The sequence below is a fragment of the Gadus macrocephalus genome, chromosome 5, assembly GCF_031168955.1.
Source record: "Gadus macrocephalus chromosome 5, ASM3116895v1".
NCBI lineage: Eukaryota > Metazoa > Chordata > Actinopteri > Gadiformes > Gadidae > Gadus > Gadus macrocephalus.
The window spans coordinates 5,457,867-5,480,749 of NC_082386.1; the positions used below are offsets into that span (position 1 = coordinate 5,457,867).

General features: G+C 48.4%; 1 protein-coding gene across 2 annotated transcripts in view; it reads left to right on the forward strand.

The window, feature by feature from the left end:
- Positions 1 to 885: 885 nt before the first annotated feature.
- dicer1 (dicer 1, ribonuclease type III) overlaps positions 886 to 22,883 on the forward strand; it is a 36,572-nt gene continuing 14,574 nt past the window's right edge. Inside the window, exons 1-22 of one of the 2 annotated variants that reach the window (XM_060051849.1) lie at positions 886 to 1,010; positions 7,799 to 7,885; positions 9,643 to 9,879; positions 10,020 to 10,178; positions 10,498 to 10,628; positions 10,780 to 10,914; positions 12,530 to 12,690; positions 13,172 to 13,340; positions 14,551 to 15,035; positions 15,701 to 15,833; positions 16,801 to 17,043; positions 17,128 to 17,282; positions 17,377 to 17,509; positions 17,602 to 17,677; positions 17,783 to 17,922; positions 18,035 to 18,217; positions 18,990 to 19,203; positions 19,370 to 19,523; positions 19,782 to 19,964; positions 20,289 to 20,394; positions 20,817 to 20,992; positions 22,021 to 22,669. In XM_060051849.1, the coding sequence (XP_059907832.1) occupies positions 9,762 to 9,879; positions 10,020 to 10,178; positions 10,498 to 10,628; positions 10,780 to 10,914; positions 12,530 to 12,690; positions 13,172 to 13,340; positions 14,551 to 15,035; positions 15,701 to 15,833; positions 16,801 to 17,043; positions 17,128 to 17,282; positions 17,377 to 17,509; positions 17,602 to 17,677; positions 17,783 to 17,922; positions 18,035 to 18,217; positions 18,990 to 19,203; positions 19,370 to 19,523; positions 19,782 to 19,964; positions 20,289 to 20,394; positions 20,817 to 20,992; positions 22,021 to 22,669 (3,903 nt within the window). In that variant the 5' untranslated portion in view covers positions 886 to 1,010; positions 7,799 to 7,885; positions 9,643 to 9,761. Of the gene's footprint in view, positions 1,056 to 7,798; positions 7,886 to 9,642; positions 9,880 to 10,019; positions 10,179 to 10,497; positions 10,629 to 10,779; positions 10,915 to 12,529; positions 12,691 to 13,171; positions 13,341 to 14,550; positions 15,036 to 15,700; positions 15,834 to 16,800; positions 17,044 to 17,127; positions 17,283 to 17,376; positions 17,510 to 17,601; positions 17,678 to 17,782; positions 17,923 to 18,034; positions 18,218 to 18,989; positions 19,204 to 19,369; positions 19,524 to 19,781; positions 19,965 to 20,288; positions 20,395 to 20,816; positions 20,993 to 22,020; positions 22,670 to 22,883 lie in introns of both variants that reach the window. The other variant, XM_060051848.1, reaches the window with a different exon arrangement.

A 22,883-nucleotide genomic window follows, 5' to 3' on the forward strand; every position in this document is an offset into this window, starting at 1 on the left:
CTAAAGACACAATTAAGATACTATATATAGGATGTTGTCCCAAATAAAATGTTTGTTGCGTGGCTTATGGCTGATGGCAAAGGATTTCAGGGTAGGCTTTCATCAGGGACTGTATGATGAACCTTTTTTTAAAAAAAATACTTTCTTTCAGTAGCAGTTCTCCCAAGTCTTTATTTAACATTGCTGCCATCTAGTGACCATCATATACAGTTCTCCTGATTTGTATTTATCCTACATAGATACTGTACCGGTAGTTCTCTTTTTATGGAAATTAATTGTAATTAGTTGTTTGATAAGGTATTTTAAACAAATATCGTTCTGTTTCAATATATTTAACATTAAAAAGCTAAAAAATGGCATAGTAACCATTCAAGACGTATACATAATACAAATGAAAGTTAGTTGTTTGATAAAGTATTATAAACAAATATCGTTCTGCATCAATATAGTTAACATTAAGCTAAACAATTGCATAGTATACATCCAAGACGTATGCATAATACAAATTAAAGACCTACAAGTATCTACCTCAATATGCCCAAATGTGTTATTAATAGAACTTAAACTATGTCCACTGAAGCTGAAGGAACACCGAATTAACACCCGTTAATTATGTGCACAAAGTTGATTTCAGGGGTAATACATATTTTTAATGTGTAAAGTATTCATGTTTATGTCTTATAACCTTACTGCCAATGGCAATACGCTGTTTGATAGCCATTCTAAATGTCGTATAATTATTACGTGGTTATCACCTACGTATAATCGTGCATGTTTATTATCACTCCAACGCACTGGGCGTCCCGTCTGCTCTGTATTCTCTAAATACAAGACGCACGTGTTACCGCTGTGTTGCTGTTTAGTTACGTATCTTACGTATTTTACGCAAATATTTCTCCGTAAACGGAGGCCGAGGTGAAGGAAGTGGTTCCGCGGCGGACGACTGATCGGCTCATCGAGACATCACAGCGCCTCGGGTGAATGGATGAAAGTCTATCAGTCGCTTGAATGTGAGTCTATATTCTCAACGTCGGACTAGAGGCAATATAGACCAGGTAAAATACGTTCTCTTTGTATTATGTTGCACTACGTTGTAATATTCCTGGAGGTATCGGCCTTCCCCACATAGAGTCCTAACGTCAGGCTATAGTTGTCGGCCAGCACGATGCTGCACACATGCATGTTGTTTCCAACGCTACACCGACCAGTCCCGTGCTAATGCTAAGGCTAATGCTAAAGCGAGAACAAGTACACCTCCATCTAATCGCCGACTGACAGTTTTGGAAAGCAAATCGTATGTATCGAATACAGAACAACGGGCTGTAAACGATATGTTGGCCCTAGGCAGGCGCTGGGGTGGCTGGTTTAGCTAGCGCATGCTAGTGCACTTTTAGACGTAGCTGCTAGCGCATGCTAGTACGGAGGCAAGTGTGGGTGCTGGAGTGTGGGTGCTAGAGTGTGTGTCCTGGTCTGGATGCCGGAGTGTGTCTGCTTAAGAGGCTAATGGGTGCTAGTACTAGTGTGGGTTCTGGTTTGGATGCTGGAGTGTGGGTGCTTTGGATGCCTAGAGTGTGGTGCTCTGGATGCTAGTGTGGGTGCTGGTTTGGAGGCTAGAGTTTGGGTGCTGGAGTGTAGGTGCTGGAGTTTAGACGCTGGAGTGTTAGTGCTGGAGTGTGGGTGCTGGAGCGTGGGTGCTGGAGGGTGGGTGCTGGAGGGTGGGTGCTGGAGGGTGGGTGCTGGAGCGTGGGTGCTGGAGGGTGGGTGCTGGAGGGTGGGTGCTGGATGGTGGGTGCTGGATGGTGGGTGCTGGAGGGTGGGTGCTGGAGGGTGGGTGCTGGATGGTGGGTGCTGGATGGTGGGTGCTGGAGGGTGGGTGCTGGAGGGTGGGTGCTGGATGGTGGGTGCTGGATGGTGGGTGCTGGAGGGTGGGTGCTGGAGTGTGGGTGCTGGTTTGGAGGCTAGAGTTTGGGTGCTGGAGTGTGGTGCTTCGGTGGGCTAATTGGGCTGCTAGTGTGATGAACTGTCTTCTAGTTGACCATCAAGGGGTCCACCTGTCGTGCCCTTTTTCGTTGTCGGTATTTTGATATAACGAGTTATAACGAGTTCAAATGCATTAGCTTTGCTTTTCCATTGCTGACAACTATCATTTTTTATTATCTAAGTAACTAAACAGTTCCAGGTATTTTATGATAACCGGCGATTCATGTTTACTATGAATGCCAAAACACGGTTTTGTCTCGGCTAGCACAGTTGTGTAAAGCATTACAAGAAATCTGCTATTTAAATAACTGTATGACGACAGATGGTGTTGAATGTCTGGTAGAACTTTCTATTGATTCATTTTGGGAGGTGGAGTATTTTCCCATGCCATACAGATGACCGTTCTTTCAGTGGCACTTTGCTGACTGAAATACAACCAGGTTCCAATTGTTTACACATAAGAAAACAGTAAAGGCATTGTATCGTTACTCCTGAAAACATCAGTTTTCAGATTACACACAGAAGCTTGTTGCGTGCTTGTGACAGCCATGAAGAGAGGTGATAAGAGCATGAAAAAGCTGCAGGGCTTTGTGGAGCACTGTAACAACCACTTAATGATAGAGAACACACAGTGCCCTGTCATTAAATTGACCTCACTGTGCAACCCATGGAACTCAACCCTCAAAGGCACATTGCTGCTTATTATGAGAGCTACTTATGACTGGTAATACACTATGTATGACCACTATATCTCTAGCACTTTTTTGTAAAAATACTTTTTGGAGTTAAAATGCCTTTTTTTTTTTTAAGTAAAACAATTATGTATCCAGAATGATCATCTCTTTGACAGGCATGTGTGGTGCTCTTGCAAATAGTTCAATGGTTTCGTCCGTCGTCTTTGGCCCAACAAGGTTTTAAATCAGGCTAGCATCAACCATGATTTTAAATAGATATGTTCTCTGTGCTCTCTCCTGGAACCGTCACCTTATCGTGGTGGAGAGGTTTGCGTGTCCCTGTGAACCTGAGGGCTGTGTTGTCTGGAGCCTTGTGCTCCTGGTAGGGTCTCTCATGGCAGAGTGGTCTCAGGTGAGGGGCCAGACTAAGAATGGTTAAAAAATCCTCAATGAACAACGAAAGAAGAGGAGATGTGACCCGGCCCGGAGGAAGCCCGGGGCCCCCGTCTGGAGCCAGGCCCAGACGGAGGGCTCGATGGCGAGCGCCTGGTGGCCGGGTTTGCCACCTCACCTCGCTGTGGGGAAAGGAACCGGAGCTTGTGAGGGAGGTGGAGCGCTATCAGTTAGATCTGGTGGGGCTTACCTCCACGCACAGTCTCGGCTCTGGTACCGTACTCCTGGATAAGGGTGTTGGACTCTATTCTTCTCCGGAGTTGCCAAGGGCGTGAGGCGCTGGGCGGGTGTGGGGATACTCATAAATCCCCGGCTGAGCGCCGCGGTGTTGGAGTTTACCCCGGTAGACGAGAGGGTCGCCTCCCTGCGCCTAAGGGTTGTAGGGGGGAAAACTCTGACTGTTGTTTGTGCGTATGCACCAAACAGCAGCTCAGATTACTCGGCCTTCTTGGAGACCCTGATTGGAGTCCTGTATGGGGCTCCAGTAGGGGACTCCGTAGTTCTGCTGGGTGACTTCAACGCCCACGTGGGCAACGATGGAGACACCTGGAGAGGCGTGGTGGGGAGGAACGGCCTCCCTGATCTAAACCCGAGCGGTCGTTTTGTTATTGGACTTCTGTGCTAGTCATGGATTATCCATAACAAACACCATGTTCGAACATAAGGGTGCTCAGTGTACCTGGTACCAGAGTACCCTAGGCCGAAGATCAATGATCGATTTTGTGATCGTGTCATCTGATCAGAGGCCGCATGTTTTGGACACTCGGGTAAAGAGAGGGGCGGAACTGTCAACCGACCACCATCTGGTTGTGAGTTGGATCAGGGAATGGGGGAAATTTCCGGATAGACCTGGTAAGCCCAAACGAGTAGTGCGGGTGAACTGGGAACGTCTGGAGGAGGCCCCCGTCCTAGGTATCTTCAACTCACACCTCCGGCTGAGTTTTTCTGGCATTCCTGTGGAGGTTGGGGGCATTGAGCCGGAGTGGGCGGTGTTCAAAGCCTCCATTGCTGAAGCTGCGGTGGCTAGCTGTGGCCTCAGGGTCTTAGGCTCCTCAAGGGGCGGTAACCCTCGGACACCGTGGTGGACACCGGTGGTCAGGGAAGCCGCCCGATTGAAGAAGGAGGCCTTTCCGGGATATGATATCCTGGAGGACTCCTGACTCGGTTGCAGGGTACCGACAGGCCCGAAGGGCTGCAGCTGCTGCCGTGTCGGAGGCTAAGCAGCGGGTGTGGGAGAAGTTCGGAGAGGCCATGGAGAAGGACTTTCGGTCGGCACTAAAGTGTTTCTGGAAGACTATCCGGCACCTCAGGAGGGGGAAACGGGGAACCATCCAAGCTGTGTACAGTAAGGATGGGACTCTGTTGACCTCAACTGAGGAGGTCGTCGGACGTTGGAAGGAACACTTTGAGGAACTCCTGAATCCGAATAACACGCCCTCTATGTTGGAAGCAGAGCTCGAGGTTGATGGTGTTTCGTCGTCAATTTCCCTGGTGGAGGTCACTGTAGTCAAACATCTCTGCAGTGGCAAAGCCCCAGGGATTGATGAGATCCAGCCATAAATGCTAAAGGCTCTGGGTGTTGAGGGGCTGTCATGGTTGACACGCCTATTCAACATCGCGTGGGAGTCGGGTACAGTGCCAAAGGAGTGGCAAACCGGGGTGGTGGTTCCCCTGTTCAAAAAGGGGGACCAGAGAGTGTGTGCCAATTACCGGGGTATCACACTTCTCAGCCTCCCTGGTAAAGTCTACTCCAAGGTGCTGGAAAGGAGGGTTCGGCCGATCGTCGAACCTCAGATTGAAGAGGAACAATGCGGTTTTCGCCCCGGACGTGGAACTACGGAACAGCTCTTCACTCTCGCAAGGATCCTGGAGGGGGCCTGGGAGTATGCCCATCCGGTCTACATGTGTTCTGTGGATCTGGAGAAGGCGTATGACCGGGTCCCCCGGGAGAAACTGTGGGAGGTGCTGCGGGAGTATGGGGTAAGGGGGTCTATCCTCAGGGCCATCCAATCCCTGTACTCCCAAAGCGAGAGCTGTGTTCGCGTCCTCGGCAGCCAGTCAGTTTCGTTCTCAGTGGGTGCTGGTCTCCGCCAGGGCTGCGCCTTGTCACCAATCCTGTTTGTGATATACATGGACAGGATATCGAGGCGTAGTCGTGGTGGGGAGGGGTTGCAGTTCGGTGGTCTGAGGATCTCGTCACTGCTTTTTGCAGATGATGTGGTCCTCATTGGATCATCGGCCTGTGACCTTCAGCACTCACTGGATCGGCTGGCGGCCGAGTGTGAAGCGGCTGGGATGAGGATCAGCACCGCTAAATCTGAGGCCATGACTCTTAGCAGGAAACCGATGGATTGCTTACTCCGGGTAGGAAATGAGTCCTTAGCCCAAGTGAAGAGGTTCAAGTACCTCAGGGTCTTGTTCGCGAGTGAGGGTACTATGGAGCGTGAGATTGGCCGGAGAATAGGAGCAGCGGGGGCGGTATTGCGTTCGCTTTACCGCACCGTTGTAACGAAAAGAGAGCTGAGCCGCAAGGCAAAGCTCTCGATCTACCGGTCGATCTTCGTTCCTATCCTCACCTATGGTCATGAGGGCTGGGTGATGACCGAAAGGACGAGATCGCGGGTACAAGCGGCCGAGATGAGTTTTCTCAGAAGGGTGGCTGGCGTCTCCCTTAGGGATAGGGTGAGAAGCTCAGCCATCCGTGAGGAACTCGGATTAGAGCCACTGCTCCTTTACTTAGAAAGGAGTCAGCTGAGGTGGTTCGGGCATCTGGTAAGGATGCCCACTGGGCGCCTTCCTTGGGAGGTGTTTCAGGCACGTCCAGTGGGGAGGAGACCTCGGGGAAGACCCAGGACTAGGTGGAGAGATTATATCTCAATACTGGCCTGGGAACGCCTCGGGATCCCCCCGTCAGAGCTGGTCAATGTGGCCCGGGAAAGGGAAGTCTGGGGCCCCCTGCTTGAGCTGCTCCCCCCGCGACCCGACCCCGGATAAGCGGACGAAAATGAGATGAGAGATGAGATGAGATGTTCTCTGTGTAAACCAGGATTTAGATAACATTTCTTAAACTATCTCTGGAGGTAAAATTAGGCATCTATCACATGGTTAGCCAAAGGTAAACCGAGGCTCTGACCATGTGCAGTTTATGACAACTCCATGTAGAGGAGGCTGCTTTTCCCTTAATGCACATATTATGAACATCATTATGATGACTACAGGGGTGTATGACCGACCGTGAGTGTGTATGTTGGTGTGCAATTTGTTTGTTGTTGGTCTGTGAATGTGCTGTAAGAACTCCATGAGTAGGAGGACAGCCTGTGTCTGTACTGTATGTTTGCAATATATTGTTTGTATTTTAACAGCAGATACTGAATGTTTTCAAGACCAATTCCATTCGGGACGATAAAGTTTCTTGTCTTGGTCATCCGCCACCCTGTTTGCGGAATCACGATATGAATGCCAGCGAAAGTCAATGGGGAATATGTCTATAGTCATGTGGGCTTTGGCCCAGTGAGATGTTGTTTGCCTTTCTTTTACACCGGATTATACCGCTTTGTTACACTCATAATAGTAATCTTGTGTCTACGAGAAAATCTAGAATGTTGACATTTCATGTCAAACGTAAGTCATTGATAAAATTGCCACATGGTTAAGCCACCTGCAAACATTGACAAAGTACTTCGTATGTTGTATAAATAATATGCTGCAGGGGAGGTATCAGTTGGCACCTAGTGTGTCTAAACTCAGGCTGTTCAAGTGTGTATGTACCACAGTACCAGTATTATTTGGTTAGGTAAAATATATATATTTTTTAGGGTTAGGGCGCACATGAAATGTGCTGTTCCTTGTCTGTGCCCTTACATGAATGGCTGATAAGATTAAAGAGTATTTATTTATACTAATGTACTGTTCATGTTTCATTCAAAAAATATCAAGAATATAAACATCAATACACAATAAACCAAAAGGTTTATAGTGCAATCATCTTAACCATGTATTTAATCCTGCATCTTCAACTGTGCGATAAGCCTGTAAATACTATAAGCACGCCCAAGCCTTTGTTGATTTTCCTTGTATCGATCTGAGTTGGTTGACCATTTTAGTAGTATTTTAGTTTTTGCCTACATCGATATCCATGTACATACCATCATGCTAATGTTGAACAGCTCTGGAAGAAAAGAAAGCGGGACTGACCACTCATAGTCGACTAGTAGGAAGCTCCTAGGTAAAGTTTTTTTAGTCGAGTATGTGCTTCAATTGTTATTACATTTAAAATAATGAGCGTCTCACAGGCACTTATCACCCATCATCTGAAAGTGAAATAAGCAGCATAGCACTGCTGGGTTGGTTGAGTATTTAAGAAATAATGCATCAATACAAATTTGTAATTTTAATATGGATATTCACCCCCCCCCAATTCAGCACTCCTCTCTATAGGGCCATAGTTCAATCTGTCAATATTTCTACCCAACAGGTCAGGGAAATACAAACGACCCTGCAACAAACTGAAACGTAAGCAAACAGACTACATATCGCGTTTTAAAATGTTAAAATGTGGATAAATCGCAGTTGAGATGTCTCACTAGCTCTACAATGGTTAAAAGCAGGTGAAAAAATATTGCGTGTAAAATAGCTAATCAAGAAGTAAGTAGTTTTCTGCATTGTACCAATACTGTCTTTTTGTGTCTCAGGGTGCTTCTGGACTGGATGAAAGCATCTCTATCATGAAGCCCAGATTAATTGCTGTTTCCTTCCCCAGACGACCTCTGAACCTACCTGTGAGTAGAATTCAATGCCAAAAATTGAGCTTTTCAAAATAATGCTACTTAAAGGGGACCTATTATGCTTTTCGACTTTTATGACCTATAAACGTTGTTATAATGATTGATAGTCATGTTTAACCATGCACAAAAAACGATGTAGATTTTCGGGAAACTATTCCTCTCATCTGGGCGCTTTCAGCCTTCTCTGTCAACGATCGGTTTCGTCCTTCTCTGCCCCCTCGCCCCCCTCCTGCCAACCCAACTCCGTTGTGATTGGTTACCTTCCTTGGAGCGCGTGCGGGCAGATTTGACCAGGCATATGGGGGCGTGGCAGGAGTACGTCTACGTAGATGTTTCCCGGAAATGAATCGCAAGTGAATTGCAATCGCTGTCCCGAGTGTTTAGCGCTCTGCACAGCCCCCCCAGACTGTCAGCAGGGAATACGTCGAAATGCATGTACGTCATTATTTGACACTTTGGTATGGTTAAACATGACTATCAATCATTATAACAACGTTTATAGGTCATAAAAGTCGAAAAAGCCTAATAGGTCCCCTTTAGACTTAATTTGTTTCACCTGAAGATAATGTTATCAGTCATCTTATTGTTCGTATAGCAATGTTTTCCAAACAATTTTTCTGGGGACCAATTTTTTCCAAATTGCAAACCAATTCACAATAGGCCTTATCTTTAAATCGTGAGAAGAATGAATTTGCGCATAAATGAACATTCTTGACTATTTTTACTGCTATTTCCACATTGCCTTATATATAGGATCTTAAACCAGCCATTTCGAAGAGATAAATCATAGCTTTGCTTTATGCACGTGTCATTGAAAACATAATACACGTGTTAAATACTTGTCCTCTCATCAGTAAAACAAACAGAATTTACACTAGCCTTTCATACTAGATTCAATGTTAAAAGTACAATTATCAGAACAATACAACCATTCAGTACTATCAAAATGCTTCTTGTTTAACGTTTTTTCCAATGCTCATGCCGAACAGGTAGGCTTGTGTTTAAGTGCAGCTATTGTTATCAAAAAGTCAATCAATCAATCAGTCAATTCAAACAGTCAACAATCGATTTGTTGTTTGGTATACTGCAGATATAAATCTTAAATCAAAGAGTATGGAAGGGGGGGGCAGAGCGTGTACCATTAAGGCCTAGTCCTTACCTCAACCACCGAGGTTTGATTCCTGATCGTGGTCCTTTCCTGCATGTCTTATCGCCCCATACATTCCTGTCTCTAGATAAAAAAACGATAAAACCTTTAAAATAAAATTAAATAACCAATATATATATTTGTAATAATGATAATAATAAAAAAAAATATGGCAGAATTTCTGCAAATTTATTAGGTGACCCAAATAAAATCTCCCGCGACCCACTTGTGGGTCGTGACCCAGTATTTGGGAAACATCTAGAGCTAGAGAACAATAAAATATTTAGCAAGCTAGTGATGTCTGGTTAGCTTGCTAAATATTTCATTGTTCTCTATATGTAATATGAAATGTGAGATATTTATGGTATTTGTGTAGGATGATTTCTAGACTTCCCCTCCGGTATAAATGATCTCTGATTCAGTCGACCAGCAGTCCTATCAAAGCCATCTTCATTAATAACATGCGTTTATTACCCTGGATTTCTTACGTCTCTGTGCTGTCAATTAAGGTTACATGTTGAATACCATTGACTTTCTTAGTTCAGTACATCACTTAGCAGGAACCTCGGGGCCCGCAGTGAGCGTCTCTCTTCCTGCTCTCCAGTGAACTCTTGCGGGAGGAGGATGAAATGAGATAGAAGAGGACGACAGGAGGAGCCCAGCCCGACCCCCTCCCCCCCCCCCCCGCCGGCACCCACCTCCGACTCCCTCTCCTTTTGAAGCATGGCGGGCCTGCAGCTCGTCACCCCTGCCTCTTCAGCCATGGGGCCTTTCTTTGGGCTGCCATGGCAACAGGAGGCCATCCACGACAACATCTACACGCCCAGGAAATATCAGGCCAGTAGTAGCATGGGCTCCCACGTTGTACATATTGTCAAGTGACGTGTCAAATGAGGCAACGGTAACAACGTGTCTTTTGGTGTAATTGTTTGGCCTGGTGGACATTGGGCAGTGAACTGGAAACCGTCCCGTTACAGGTAGAACTTCTCGAAGCAGCTCTGGAACACAATACCATAGTCTGCTTGAACACTGGCTCAGGGAAGACCTTCATCGCAGTGCTCCTGACAAAAGAGCTCTCCCACCAAATCCGCGGTGACTTCAGAGACGATGCAAAGAGGACGGTTTTCCTGGTGAACACAGGTAACCCCAAAGTAGCTGCATCGCAAGTCCCCAATGTCCTGCTCCTCCAAACTCCCCATCCAAACGTCCATAACAAAATTGTAAATCATACCTTATATTTTGCATTGTAACAGATTCCATATATTCTCTGCAATATGTACATTGCCATTACTACATTTTTTTAATTTTTTGAAGCCTAGCCAGCCCCATCCCCATATCTCTTGCTTTTGTTTTGAACGTTAACAACGCATTGAGTCGGCCCACGCGGTCTCTGAGGACTTGCAGTCGCTCTAGCCCGAACCCCGGCCAACCGTGTGTGTCTGGTGTGTCCGCTGTGCAGCCTCGTCGGTGGTGCACCAGGCCTCCGCCGTCAGGACGCACTCTGACCTCCAGGTGGGGGAGTACACCAGCCAGGAGGACGCCGTCGCCCGCACCCCCCAACAGTGGACCCAGGAGATGACGGAGAAGCAGGTTGGTCCCGGACACCCGCACCCTGATCCATGACCAACGTGTTCATTGTTGTTCAATGTCTGATGTCTGGGGCACTTCGTTCTTGTTCGTTTGTATACCAGTAATGTCCTTCTGCCAAATTATGAATGACTTTCATGTCTTTAATGTCCAGGTGCTGGTCATGACGTGCCACATATTCCTGCACGTTCTGAAGAATGGAATCTTGCCGCTGTCTAAAATCAACCTGGTGGTGTTTGATGAGTGCCACCTGGCCATCACCGACCACCCCTACCGGGAGATAATGACGGTAAGGGCGCGTCGGCACACCGGCTCTCACACCAACGATCACAGCGACATCATATCAAGCCGTTCTCTATGTAGGAGGATCCGTTATGTTTTCATAATTATTTATGTATAACTTTCAGTGTAACTAAACTTTTTTGTAATTCAAAATTTTCTCCTTTGTACCTTGAGTGATAATTCTCCAGATCTTTGCCTTTTTAGATTGTTAAAGGACAAATTCCGGTAATTGAACATTTAGCCCCCTTTCTGGTTTGTTTGGGATGAAATGGAGTGGTTAACACAAAAACGTTTGTCTCGAGTATTTGGCTTATTTGGAATCGCCCCTGCCCCTAAACGTTAGTTTACAGAAATGTGAAACTCATCGAGTGGTTAGTGGTGTTCGTTGATGTTCCTAACCAAGTATCGTAGTGAAATACAGTTTCTGTCGTGTTTTATTTGGCCGATGGTCGATTTTAATCGACGATCGACGATATATGGATTGCATTGTCGATCGTCTCAAGTTGCCGATGGAAAGGCGTTTTTTTTCTCTTTTTATTTATTTATTTTTGGCCGGAAAAAAAACAATGTGGTGTGGTGGCTACTTTTACAGCTTAAAAAGCCCCGCAAATTATAATTGAAGTTAACTGGCACAGGTGGAAACGCACTCTGTACCGCTTACCTGCCGTATTCACTCACTGCTACAAGAGGAGAGGGCAGGGCTCGAAAACTACATTGCATTTATTGGCATTAAGCGTATGTCCGTATGTCTCTCACGCCCAACCGTTATCTTGGTCTGGACTAGTAATATGTAATGGATACATTATATTATACATTATCCTGCTTATTACACGGCTCCCTGCCAAAACTAAACAATAACTACACACAGTGTGTCTTTTTACAATTACCATTCGTGGTGTTGAATTTGATCAGCAGAGAAAAAGTCTGCCGAAGACGTTGACGTCGCTTAGCAACCGGACACGCTGGGGTTGATAAGTTACCGGACTACTTGCGGAGAAAGACGTGAATCAGGCAAAAAACATCTAATAGGTCCATGCAAAAAATCCACATTCCCTGACAGCGGTCTAGTTCGGTGTGACCCCCCCCCCTCCCCCCCTGCATTTAAATCTGCATTTTGTAAATGAAACGGAAACCGGTCCTGTAGACTTTTCGCTCGGTTCTCCGTATCAACCGTAGGGCTAGAACCGAGCGAAAAGACTACAACCACCCCCCCTTTTCGTTTCCGGTCCCGGTTTCGTTTACAAAATGCCGGTTTACAAAATGCCAAACACAACATGACAGAAACTGTATCGCTGCGATACTTGATTTGGAACATCAACGAACACCACTAACTACTCGATGAGTTTCACATTTCTGAAAACAAACTTTTAGGGGTGTTTTTCAATGCACATAGCCAGCCATTGTGAAGACCGCAGGGGTGATTTCGAAATTAGCCAAATACTCGAGACAGGGTTAACCACTCTATTTCATCCTAGACAAACCAGAAAGGGGGCTCAATGTTCAAAATACCGGATTGCCTTTTAATATTCTTTGTTTTATTTTTATTATGTAATGCTGTGCGAGATGTGATGTCCACAGGTGGGATGCGTATTGACAATGTTTCTCTTGCTCTGTCCCCACAGCTGTTTGACGGCTGTTCTGGAGGCCCGCGGGTCCTGGGCCTCACTGCCTCCATCCTGAACGGGAAGTGTGACCCGTCAGAGCTGGAGCGCAAGATCCTGAACCTGGAGGACATTCTGAGGAGCAACGCGGAGACGGCCACCGACCTCGTAGTGCTGGACAGGTAGGACGCCATCGCGTCCCAGAAGGATGTGGCTGCTTCTGTATTAGGGCTGAACGATTCATTGAATTCACACCGACATCCCAATGTAATCCGAGGCTGCGAATAAAACTTATTTATTTGTCTTTTGCAAAGAGAATTGTTATATCAATTCATCTCAACACATAGGCCTGGCCTAAAGGAAAGCGCACTTTATATGTTGACTGCTTCCAATGCTTTGATGGTCACTGCTTTAAAAAAAAAAAAAATTACACATACTAAATCGGATTATCGCATTATTGGTTGAAATAGTAGGCATTCGATTATTTCCCCAAATCGTTGAGGCCTTTTCTAGTTAACCTAGGGAGGGATAAGGTAAGAGGATTGTGTGCATTGGATGGGCTTGTGCCAGCTGTTGATAGTGTGTCGTGGAGTCAGTCAGGTCTAATGTCTAGACTGCCCCGTACTGACACCTGTCTCCAACCCGTCTGACTGCCTATTGCAGATATGCCTCTCAGCCCAGAGAGGTGATCCTGGACTGCAGCCCTTACCTCGACAAGAGCGGCCTCTCAGCACGTCTGCAGTCTGAGCTGGAGGAAGCTCTCCACTTCCTCAACGACTGCAACATACCCTCAGCCCGGGAAGACCGGGACCCCACTTTCATTTCCAAACAGGTAAACAAAATAGCAGAGCCTAGCATCCAGCAGGTGGTGTCCAGCACTGGGAGATAACAGAGCATCATGGCAGCACGTCCTACCTTGTGTGTGCCGCTGACCCCTGGGGCGGTTTATTACCGACACAGGCTGCATGCGTGAAATAGGCTTATGAAAATAAGCCGCTAGTGCAAGGAGAATCAAATGCATGTTGTAGGCATCCAACAGCTGTTGGCAACAACGTAAGGCTGTGAAATTAGTAGTAGGTATTAGGGGTGTGCACGGGTACATGTGTACACGTGTAACCGGTTATTAAATCATAACCGTTTAGGAAAAATCTGTAAACGAAAACCGTAAAAAAAATAAAAAATCACTGCGCCATTGTTTCAATGGGAATCGCGACGGTCCATACTTTCAACATAAAGTTTACGTATTTATTATTCAAAATTCGTCCCAGCCTTTATACCACAGATACTCTAGGGCAGGGGTGCCCAACCTTTTTTGACCCAAGATCTACTTTTCAAGTAGCCAACCTCCCGAGATCTACCAGCAAACCTACCTTCAAGCAGGGGGGGGGGTGCATGCGCTGTTGACAGCGCATGCGCTACCGCGCGTATATGTCCCGCGCAAATTTTATTTTATTAAAAAAAAAACATATATATATATATATATACCGGTGTGTGTATATATATTTTTTTTTTCTTCACCCCTCGCGGTCGACTTGGGATCTGTCGGTGATCGACTGGTTGGGCACCCCTGCTCTAGGGTCTATAGCATATAACCGCATTTTCTGATTCCAGTTTAATGAAACACAGTGTGTGGTTAATTTGCGATCATTCTGCTCACGCATCTGCCGTGTTGATAAACAAATAATCCCCCTATTGAACGAAGTTAAACCAGGTGAGCGTGACTGCGCTCCACTTTCAAAAAATAAATAATTAAATAATTTAAAAAACCGGTTAACCGTGTGCATGAAAAAAAAAAGGGGTTGTGTAACCGTTTTCAATTTTTTGTAACAGTTCACACCCCTAGTAGGTATACTGACAATGGAAAAACAAGACGATAAGTCAACTGCCAAGAAGTGGGGAAAATAGCAACACACACGATGCAAAGCGCTTGCAAGAGGAAGAGAAGTTGAGCCCCTCGTGTACTAGTTGTGATTGATTGCGTTAAGCTCTTGAATGCCCGTCCCTGTGTCTCCGTGTGTTCATCCCCGTCCCTCCGCCCTCAGATCCTGGGCGACTGTCTGGCGGTGCTGGTGGTGCTCGGGCCGTGGTGCGCCGACAAGGTGGCGGGCATCATGGTGCGCGAGCTCCAGAAGTACGTCAAACACGAGCAGGAGGAGCTGCACCGCAAGCTGCTGCTGTTCACGGACACGGCGCTGCGCAAGGTGCACGCGCTGTGCGAGGAGCACTTCTCGCCGGCGTCGCTGGACCTCAAGTTCGTCACGCCCAAAGTGCTGCGGCTGCTCGAGATCCTGCACGAGTACAAGCCCTTCGAGCGGCAGCAGTTTGAGAGCGTGGAGTGGTACAACAACCGCAACGAGGACAACTACGTGTCCTGGAGCGACTCTGAGGAGGAGGACGACGAGGAGGAGGACGAGGAGCAGGCGGAGGCCAAGGAGCGGCCCGAGGCCAGCTTCCCCTCGCCCTTCACCAACATCCTGTGCGGGATCATCTTCGTGGAGCGTCGCTACACCGCCGTGGTGCTCAATCGGTAGGGAGCCGGAGACTCGCTTCAGGCGTTTCTTTTTCGTATTAATGATTTTAAAGTGTGTTTTTGGTCATCGTGGTGGGAATCTTTGCAGCTACATCATAAAAACGGGGGGGAAATGATTATTTTCCATCTGTTAGGAAAGGGTTAGCTTTCTTTTGATCCTTTGCTTCCTCTGATACTTCCCAAAGAATAACACATTCTAAATATATTTTTAATGCATTTCTTGAAACTTTTATCTCTTTGCTCGACCTCATTCACCCCGATTCGCATAATTAAAGCGCTGCAGGCGAAAAGTATTTTAACATGGGATGAAAGAATGCCCATGTGATGAAGACTGCAAATTATGTTGTCATAATATTGTGATGTTTTCTTTGAATACACAAAGAAAACATTGTGTGTTTTTCCATCTTAATGTGAATTCCCTTTTACAGGGCGTCTTGTTACTGGGTACATCAGTAGATATATTTAGACCTTATGCTTCTCGATATATTCATTTATCTGTTTCCCAATCTCACCCAAGGATATAAGAAGGCCAACACCAGAGAGACCTGAACATCACTATCTGTATTTGCACACACCTGTATAACTGTATTTCAATCGTTTTTTTTTCTTGGATAACAACATGTATCACTCTGGCTTTCTCCTGCCGGCTGTTGGGTCATCAGTCTCATCAAAGAGGCAGGGAAGCAGGACCCAGAGCTGGCCTACATCAGCAGCAACTTCATCACAGGCCACAGTATCGGCAAGAACCAGCCCCGCAACAAGCAGATGGAGGTGGAGTTCAGGAAACAGGAGGAGGTATGCACACTCATACTCATTTTTGTTCAAGCGTGGCATAATCGGCCCCTTTGACAGTGGGAAAAACCAAGTTGTAGCTTATAACAGAATGAATGGTTTTGTTCGATTTAGGTATGGCAGTGCACCAGTACAGAAACAACTAGTCTAGTAAATAGACATTGACCATGCTGGTGCTATGATAGATGTGAATTAAACCAACCTAATGTTAAAACCAAAGTAGTCTGAAGTTCCTTTTACCCTACTCTGGATGACCTGGGGAAACAGGCTCAGTACAAGAATTATACAAATCAAAAGGTTTCTGACAATATAATGCGTTGGCTGGGCTCAAGACTGCCAGATTGCAATTGTGATTCATTATGTGGCTGCAAGGTTTGTGCATTCAGTGCCAGTAAAAATAATGTCTTTATCAAAGTTCTCCCCAAACCGTTTTGTAGTGGCGCTGTCATTTTGTAACAGTTACATTTGTTAGAACACATATTTTAATTGGAATAACGACACCATTTGTGCTGTGTTGAGGAGGTTGGTGGTTTTTCACTCGGTTACGGCAGAGCTTCAACGTGAAGTGGGGCGCACAGCAGAACAGAGGCAGGGAGCGTTGTGTAGTAGAAGGATAATAAACATCGGAAGATGGGAATTTAGCTCTTGTTCTGTAAATGAGGGGTGATAATGAAGGATTAGAGCAGTTCTGAATCATTTAGGTGGGGGGAGTGGTGCGTGGCTTAGTAATGTGGAGAGTTTAATCGTGAGCCAAGAGATATCGAGGAACTGGCATTATTTTCAGTGAAATACGTTTTTTCAAGTGAGTCATTTAAAAAGAATGCACACAGATGGATGTGTACGGTTGTTAGTAAGAAACAACATGTTTATACTGCGAAACTTCTGTTTATCTGCCACACACGTTTTCACTCATCAGTCAGGACCAGCACAATGCATTTAAATTTGACCAACTCGTCGACCGATTTTGCAGGTTCTTCGTAAGTTCCGGGCCCACGAGACCAACCTGCTCATCGCCACCAGCATCGTGGAGGAGGGCGTGGACATCCCCAAGTGCAACCTGGTGGTGCGCTTCGACCTGCCCATGGAGTACAGGTCCTACGTCCAGTCCAAGGGCCGGGCCCGCGCACCCGTCTCCAACTACATCATGTTGGCCGACAGCGAGCGCACCAAGACCTTCCAGGAGGACCTCAAGACCTACAAGGCCATCGAGAAGGTATCCGTCTCCCGTGGGTCACACCAGACGAACGTCGACCGCTGAACGGTAAGCCTCACCGCTGCTCTGTGCCTCCCCGCCCAGATCCTGAGGAACAAGTGCTCCAAGTCGGCAGAGCTGATGGAGTTTGAGGCTGAGCACGTGCAGGACGACGACGACATCCTCCCGCCGTACGTGCTCCGCTCCGAGGACGGCGGGCCCAGGGTCACCATCAACACGGCCATCGGCCACATCAACAGGTATGCTCAGGGATCTGGTAAACTGTGTTTCTAAAAAAAATTTAAGTTCAATTTAAGAACGATTGGAATTTTTATTTTTCTCGCCGTCCTCTAGGTATTGCGCTCGGCTTCCCAGCGACCCCTTCACCCATTTAGCCCCCAAATGTAAGAACTATGAGATGAAAGATGGCCGCCACCAGTCCACACTCTTCCTGCCCATCAACTCCCCACTGCGGGCTCCTGTCAAGGTAAGCTCCTTTGAGCCTTTGAGCCCTTCTTCTGACGCACGTACGAGGGCATCCACGGGGAGCCGTCCATAACGTGTCTCGTTTGATTCCAGGGTCCCATAATGAGCTGCGCCAGACTCGCCGAGAAAGGGGTGGCCCTGCTGTGCTGTGAGAAGCTTCACAAGATCGGTACGGCCTGCCTGATGTTTTGGGCTTTGACGTTGAAGTCTCTGCGTGCGTTCCGCGATGGTTGAAACAGAGGGTTTGAACCAGCGCTTCTGCCCTGGGTTTCAGGGGAGCTGGACGACCACCTGATGCCGGTGGGGAAGGAGACGGTGAAGTACGAGGAGGAGCTGGACCTCCACGACGAGGAGGAGACCAGCGTCCCGGGCCGGCCCGGCTCCACCAAGCGCAGACAGTGCTACCCCAAAGCCGTAAGGCCCCGCCTCCCGTCTATATACCGGGACCGTTTGTTATTGGATCGGAAATATCCTGTTCCTGCAAGGGTAGCCAACAACACGTGTGATGATCTCTCCACCCGGACAGATCCCAGAGTGTCTGCGGGACAGCTACGCCCTGATGGAGGAGCAGTCCTACTACCTGTACGTCGTCGGCATGGTGCTCACCACGCCCCTCCCCGACGAGCTCAACTTCCGGCGCAGGAAGCTGTACCCCCCCGAGGACACCACGCGCTGCTTCGGCATCCTCACCGCCAAGCCCATCCCGCGGGTACGTCCCCTCTCGTGTTCATGAACCGGGTCCTCTCCTGCCTCCCGAGGTGCTGAGGTAGCATGTTCTATGTTTTGCGTTGGTCGTGCATAGAATAGCACGAATGGGATCGTGTTATTTTTGAACTTGCATTTTTATTGACTTTACACAAAGTATTTTAAAGAAAAGCTCAAAAACATCATTGCAAAAAGAAAAAAGAAAGAAATACAAAATGATAAACAAAAATTGAAGAAGGATATAATAGTTGTCTGGTAGTATCTCAATTTCCAATCTAAAATATTCGGATTGGGCATTCATTTCTACCGTGCCACGGCTCTTATAAATGTTACATTTTCACAGAACTTTTCAAAAGTGTTCTCTTTGACTCTCAAAGTGTCACATTTTCCATCATAAAAATGTCTTGTCAGCCACTGTTCCTGCTTTGGCGAATGGGATTGTTTTCGCAAAAATAGATGTGATGTAGACTTGTATCGGAGTGACAGGGTCTAAAATTTGGAGCGGAGAAAACAATGGCTTTTTGGCGTTTAATTATTGAAATATGTAACCCAGGCTCTTTTTCCCTGCCAAATGTGGCAGGTGTCCAGTTTGGAACCCGATTGACTGGTGACCTCCAGGGTAATTTCCCTCCCAATGCTTTCAAAACACTCGCAGTCGTTTGTCGTAGCGGTTACAGCGTTGGTGTCTTCCAACTCGAGGGCCGATTCATCCCCCATACCAGTTCTTCAACGCTGCAGTGACCTACAGTCAACGACGTCCCCTTTCCTCCCTCTAGATCCCCCACTTCCCGGTGTACACGCGCTCGGGGGAGGTCACCATCTCCATCGAGCTGCAGAAGTCGGGCTTCACGCTCACGCCGCCGCAGCTGGAGCTGATCACGCGCCTCCACCAGTACGTCTTCTCCCACATCCTGCGCCTGGAGAAGCCCGCCCTGGAGTTCAAGCCCACGCTGGCCGACTCGGCGTACTGCGTGCTGCCGCTCAACGTCGGTGAGGCCGGACAGACCACTAGGATCTAGGGTCAGGGAGGGGGGGGGGGGGGGTGTCAGACCTCTAGAATCTAGGGTTAGGGTTAGGACAGAGAGGGCTATGTTGATGTTGTTTGCTGTTCTGACTCGTTCTGATGTTTCTCTCTGTCTTTTCCCGTCCTCCCAAGTCGGGGACTCGGACACGCTGGATCTGGACTTTGAGTTCATGGAGGACATCGAGAAGTCGGAGGCCCGCGTGGGCATCCCCACCACCCAGTACACCAAGCAGAACCCCTTCACCTTCAAGCTGGAGGACTACCAGGACGCCGTCATCATCCCCCGGTAGGGCCCCACACCCACACTCCTCGGGGCGGGCAGCCATCGCCATTCTTGTTCTTTATTTCTTGTACATTTCCTTTTCTTTGCACTTTATTGAGCTTGACTTGTACTTCTCATTGGAGTTATAGAATATGCGCATATCGAAAAATAGCTAACAAAAAGTGTCTTTGTGTGTCTAATGTCTATTGCATTGACCTCCCTGTTATAGCGGCCCCTGGTAGCCACGTTCAAAGGGACTCACTCCCTCTCTCCTCCCCCCAGCTACCGTAACTTCGACCAGCCGCACCGCTTCTACGTGGCGGACGTGTACACGGACCTGACGCCCCTCAGCAAGTTCCCGTCGCCCGAGTACGAGACGTTCGCCGAATACTACAAGACCAAGTACAACCTGGACCTGTCCAACCTCAACCAGCCGCTGCTGGACGTGGACCACACCTCCTCCAGGTGACCCCCCGGGGAGCAGGACACTGGGGGGGCTCGGGGCGCACAATGGGGAGGAGCGGCGCATGCCTTATGGGGAGGAGGAGAAGTGTTGCTGAACGAGGAGGGATATATTCTAGTTGTTTTTGTGTGAAGTAAGAGTAATACAGTCATTGTTATTTATGGGCGTCATTAAAGGTTGTTTTTTTTCTATTGCCGTTTCTGTTCATTAATGTTTTTATTTGATTCCCATTTATTTTCTTCATTTTAATTGGAGGTGTGTGTTTGTGCCTGTGTGCCTTTTATTGCTGCGGCCCCCCTGACCTGGTGTGTTTGTGGTGTCCTCAGGCTGAACCTGCTGACCCCGCGCCACCTGAACCAGAAGGGCAAAGCCCTGCCCCTCAGCAGCGCAGAGAAGAGGAAGGCCAAGTGGGAGAGCCTGCAGAACAAGCAGGTAAAGCCTCCACATCACACCGACACCCGGCTCTTTCACATACGCCTCTGTGGCAACAAAATGTAATTCATTATGTTTAAATTATTCTCCAGCACAATGTTGGTCGTTCGCATTGACCGGTGCTAAACTTTGACCGGTGCTTTACTTTGGTCTGCATCTTCTGCAGGGTTGGGTTGCATGTCCTTATTGAGACGTAAAGAATAAGGTGCTCTGTTTTACTCTGGCGCAGTGTTCTGTCCATCTATTCCTCTTGATTGGCACAGGAGAGGCGTTTGGCATTTGGATGACCCACTGATCAGAACACACAGTGAATACTGACCGACTGGCCAGTTACTGTTACTGCTGTCTGTGGCGCGTTGTGAGGGCCATTTTAAAGTGGTTATTTCTTGACTTCTTGACTGTGCCTTGGTTGCGTTGTGCAGATCCTGGTCCCAGAGCTGTGTGCCATCCACCCCATCCCGGCGTCCCTGTGGAGGAAGGCAGTGTGTCTGCCCAGCATCCTGTACCGCCTCCACTGCCTGCTGACGGCCGAGGAGCTGAGGGCCCAGACGGCCAGCGACGCCGGCGTGGGGACCCAGAACCTCCCTCCTGACTTCAGGTCTGGCCGCGACAAATACCCATAATGATCATGATCGTCTAGGCAGCCTCAAGCACACATTGGACAACTCCACTTATAACATGCATGTTTTGTTTACAATTCTCCTTTGCGTTCCAAAGTCTAGCTGGGCTTATCTTCACTTTTTTTGTTGTTGCACATCCGGACACCTGGTGTTAAGCTAATGTATTGCAATTACTGAACTTGACAAAACAGTAGTTTTGTATTGCATAGAATACCGTTCAAAAGTTTGGGGTCACTTAGAAATGTCCTTATTTTTACAGAAAATCACTGCTTTTTTCAAGGCAGATAACATTGAATGAATCAGAATCAACAGTCTAGAGTCAGACATAGTTAATGTGGTAAATGACTATTCTGGAAACAGTTGATTTTTAATGAAATATCTACTTAGAGGAACAGAGGCCCATTTCCAGCAACCATCGCTCCTGTGTTCTAATGTTACATTGTTACAGCTAATCGTTTTAGAAGTCTCATTGATGATTAGAAAACCCTTGTGCAATTATGTTAGCACAGCTGAAAACTGCAATTTCATGGAAAACATGAAGTTGTCTGGCTGACCCCAAACTTTAGAACAGTAGTGTATGTTGGAGGCTAGCTTAATTGTAAAAGTGAACATGGTCGATTAAGCAATGATTAAGCAATTTCAGATACCGCTTATCGGCCAACAATAATAGTCAGGTAGTAGTCAGTTTTAACAGTGTGGTGGAGCACATTGGTTTGTACTGGCCATGGGCTCAAACCCAGCTGGCCCCTTTCTGTGTGGAGGTTGTATGTTCCGCCCGTGTTAGTGTGGGTTTCCTTCCACACCAAAAGACATCCATGTTGGGAGATCTCCTATGGTAGTATAGTACTTGTGCATTGACGAGGTTGATTCTTGAACCTTAATGCCCGTATAATCGATGAGCACATATATTTCTTCCTCTAGTTTTTGGGTTAAAGGAAACTGGAAGAGGCTGATATTTTGTGACCGTGACGGAGGGCTTTGACTAACAACCACGACCGGTCCCCAGGTACCCCAACCTGGACTTTGGCTGGAAGAGGTCCATCGACAGCAAGGCCTTCATCCCCTGCCCCGAGGCGTGCAGCGAGAGCCCCTGTCCTCACCAGCTGGTCGAGGAGGAGGAGGGGGGGGAGGACGGCCCGCCTCCCTCGACTCCTCCCCCCTCCCCTGGGGCCCACGAAGCCCCGCAGCCCGGGGACAAGGCCCCCGCCGGGCACCTCCCCAACGGCACCGGCCCAGCCGGCGACCACGGCCCCCTCCAGGGCCCCCCGGAACAGCACCTTCAGCAGCACGGCCTGCGCCCCCGGCCCGGCTCGCCGCCGCCGCCGGCCCCCCCTACCTCAGCCCCCCAGCAGCTCAGCCTGGGACCCCCGGCCCCCCCGGCCAGCGACGACCCCCCGGCCCGCGGGGACGCAGCTACCTCCCTGGAAGTGGAGGTGGAGGAGCGCGCCGGGGCCCCGGACGCCCCCCAGGGCCTGGGGCCCAACCCGGGGCTGATCCTGCAGGCGCTCACCCTGTCCAACGCCAGCGACGGCTTCAACCTGGAGCGGCTGGAGATGCTGGGCGACTCGTTCCTGAAGCACGCCATCACCACCTACCTGTTCTGCACCTACCCTGACGCCCACGAGGGACGCCTCTCCTACATGCGCAGCAAGAAGGTGAGCCCGGTCAGACGCCCCGCGGCGCTGGGGCTGTTGGGGGGGGGGGGGGGGGGGGGGCTCCTCCTTCAGCCCGCCGCAGTGTGGCGGACCCCGCCCTGTCAGAGGGGGGTCTCCCGATGGACGCGGTGTCGCCCCGCACGAGTCCGTGCGGTCCGCCCGGTGTCGTCGTCGATGGTCCAACCACTTGGCGGAGTCCACGGTGCACTGCACA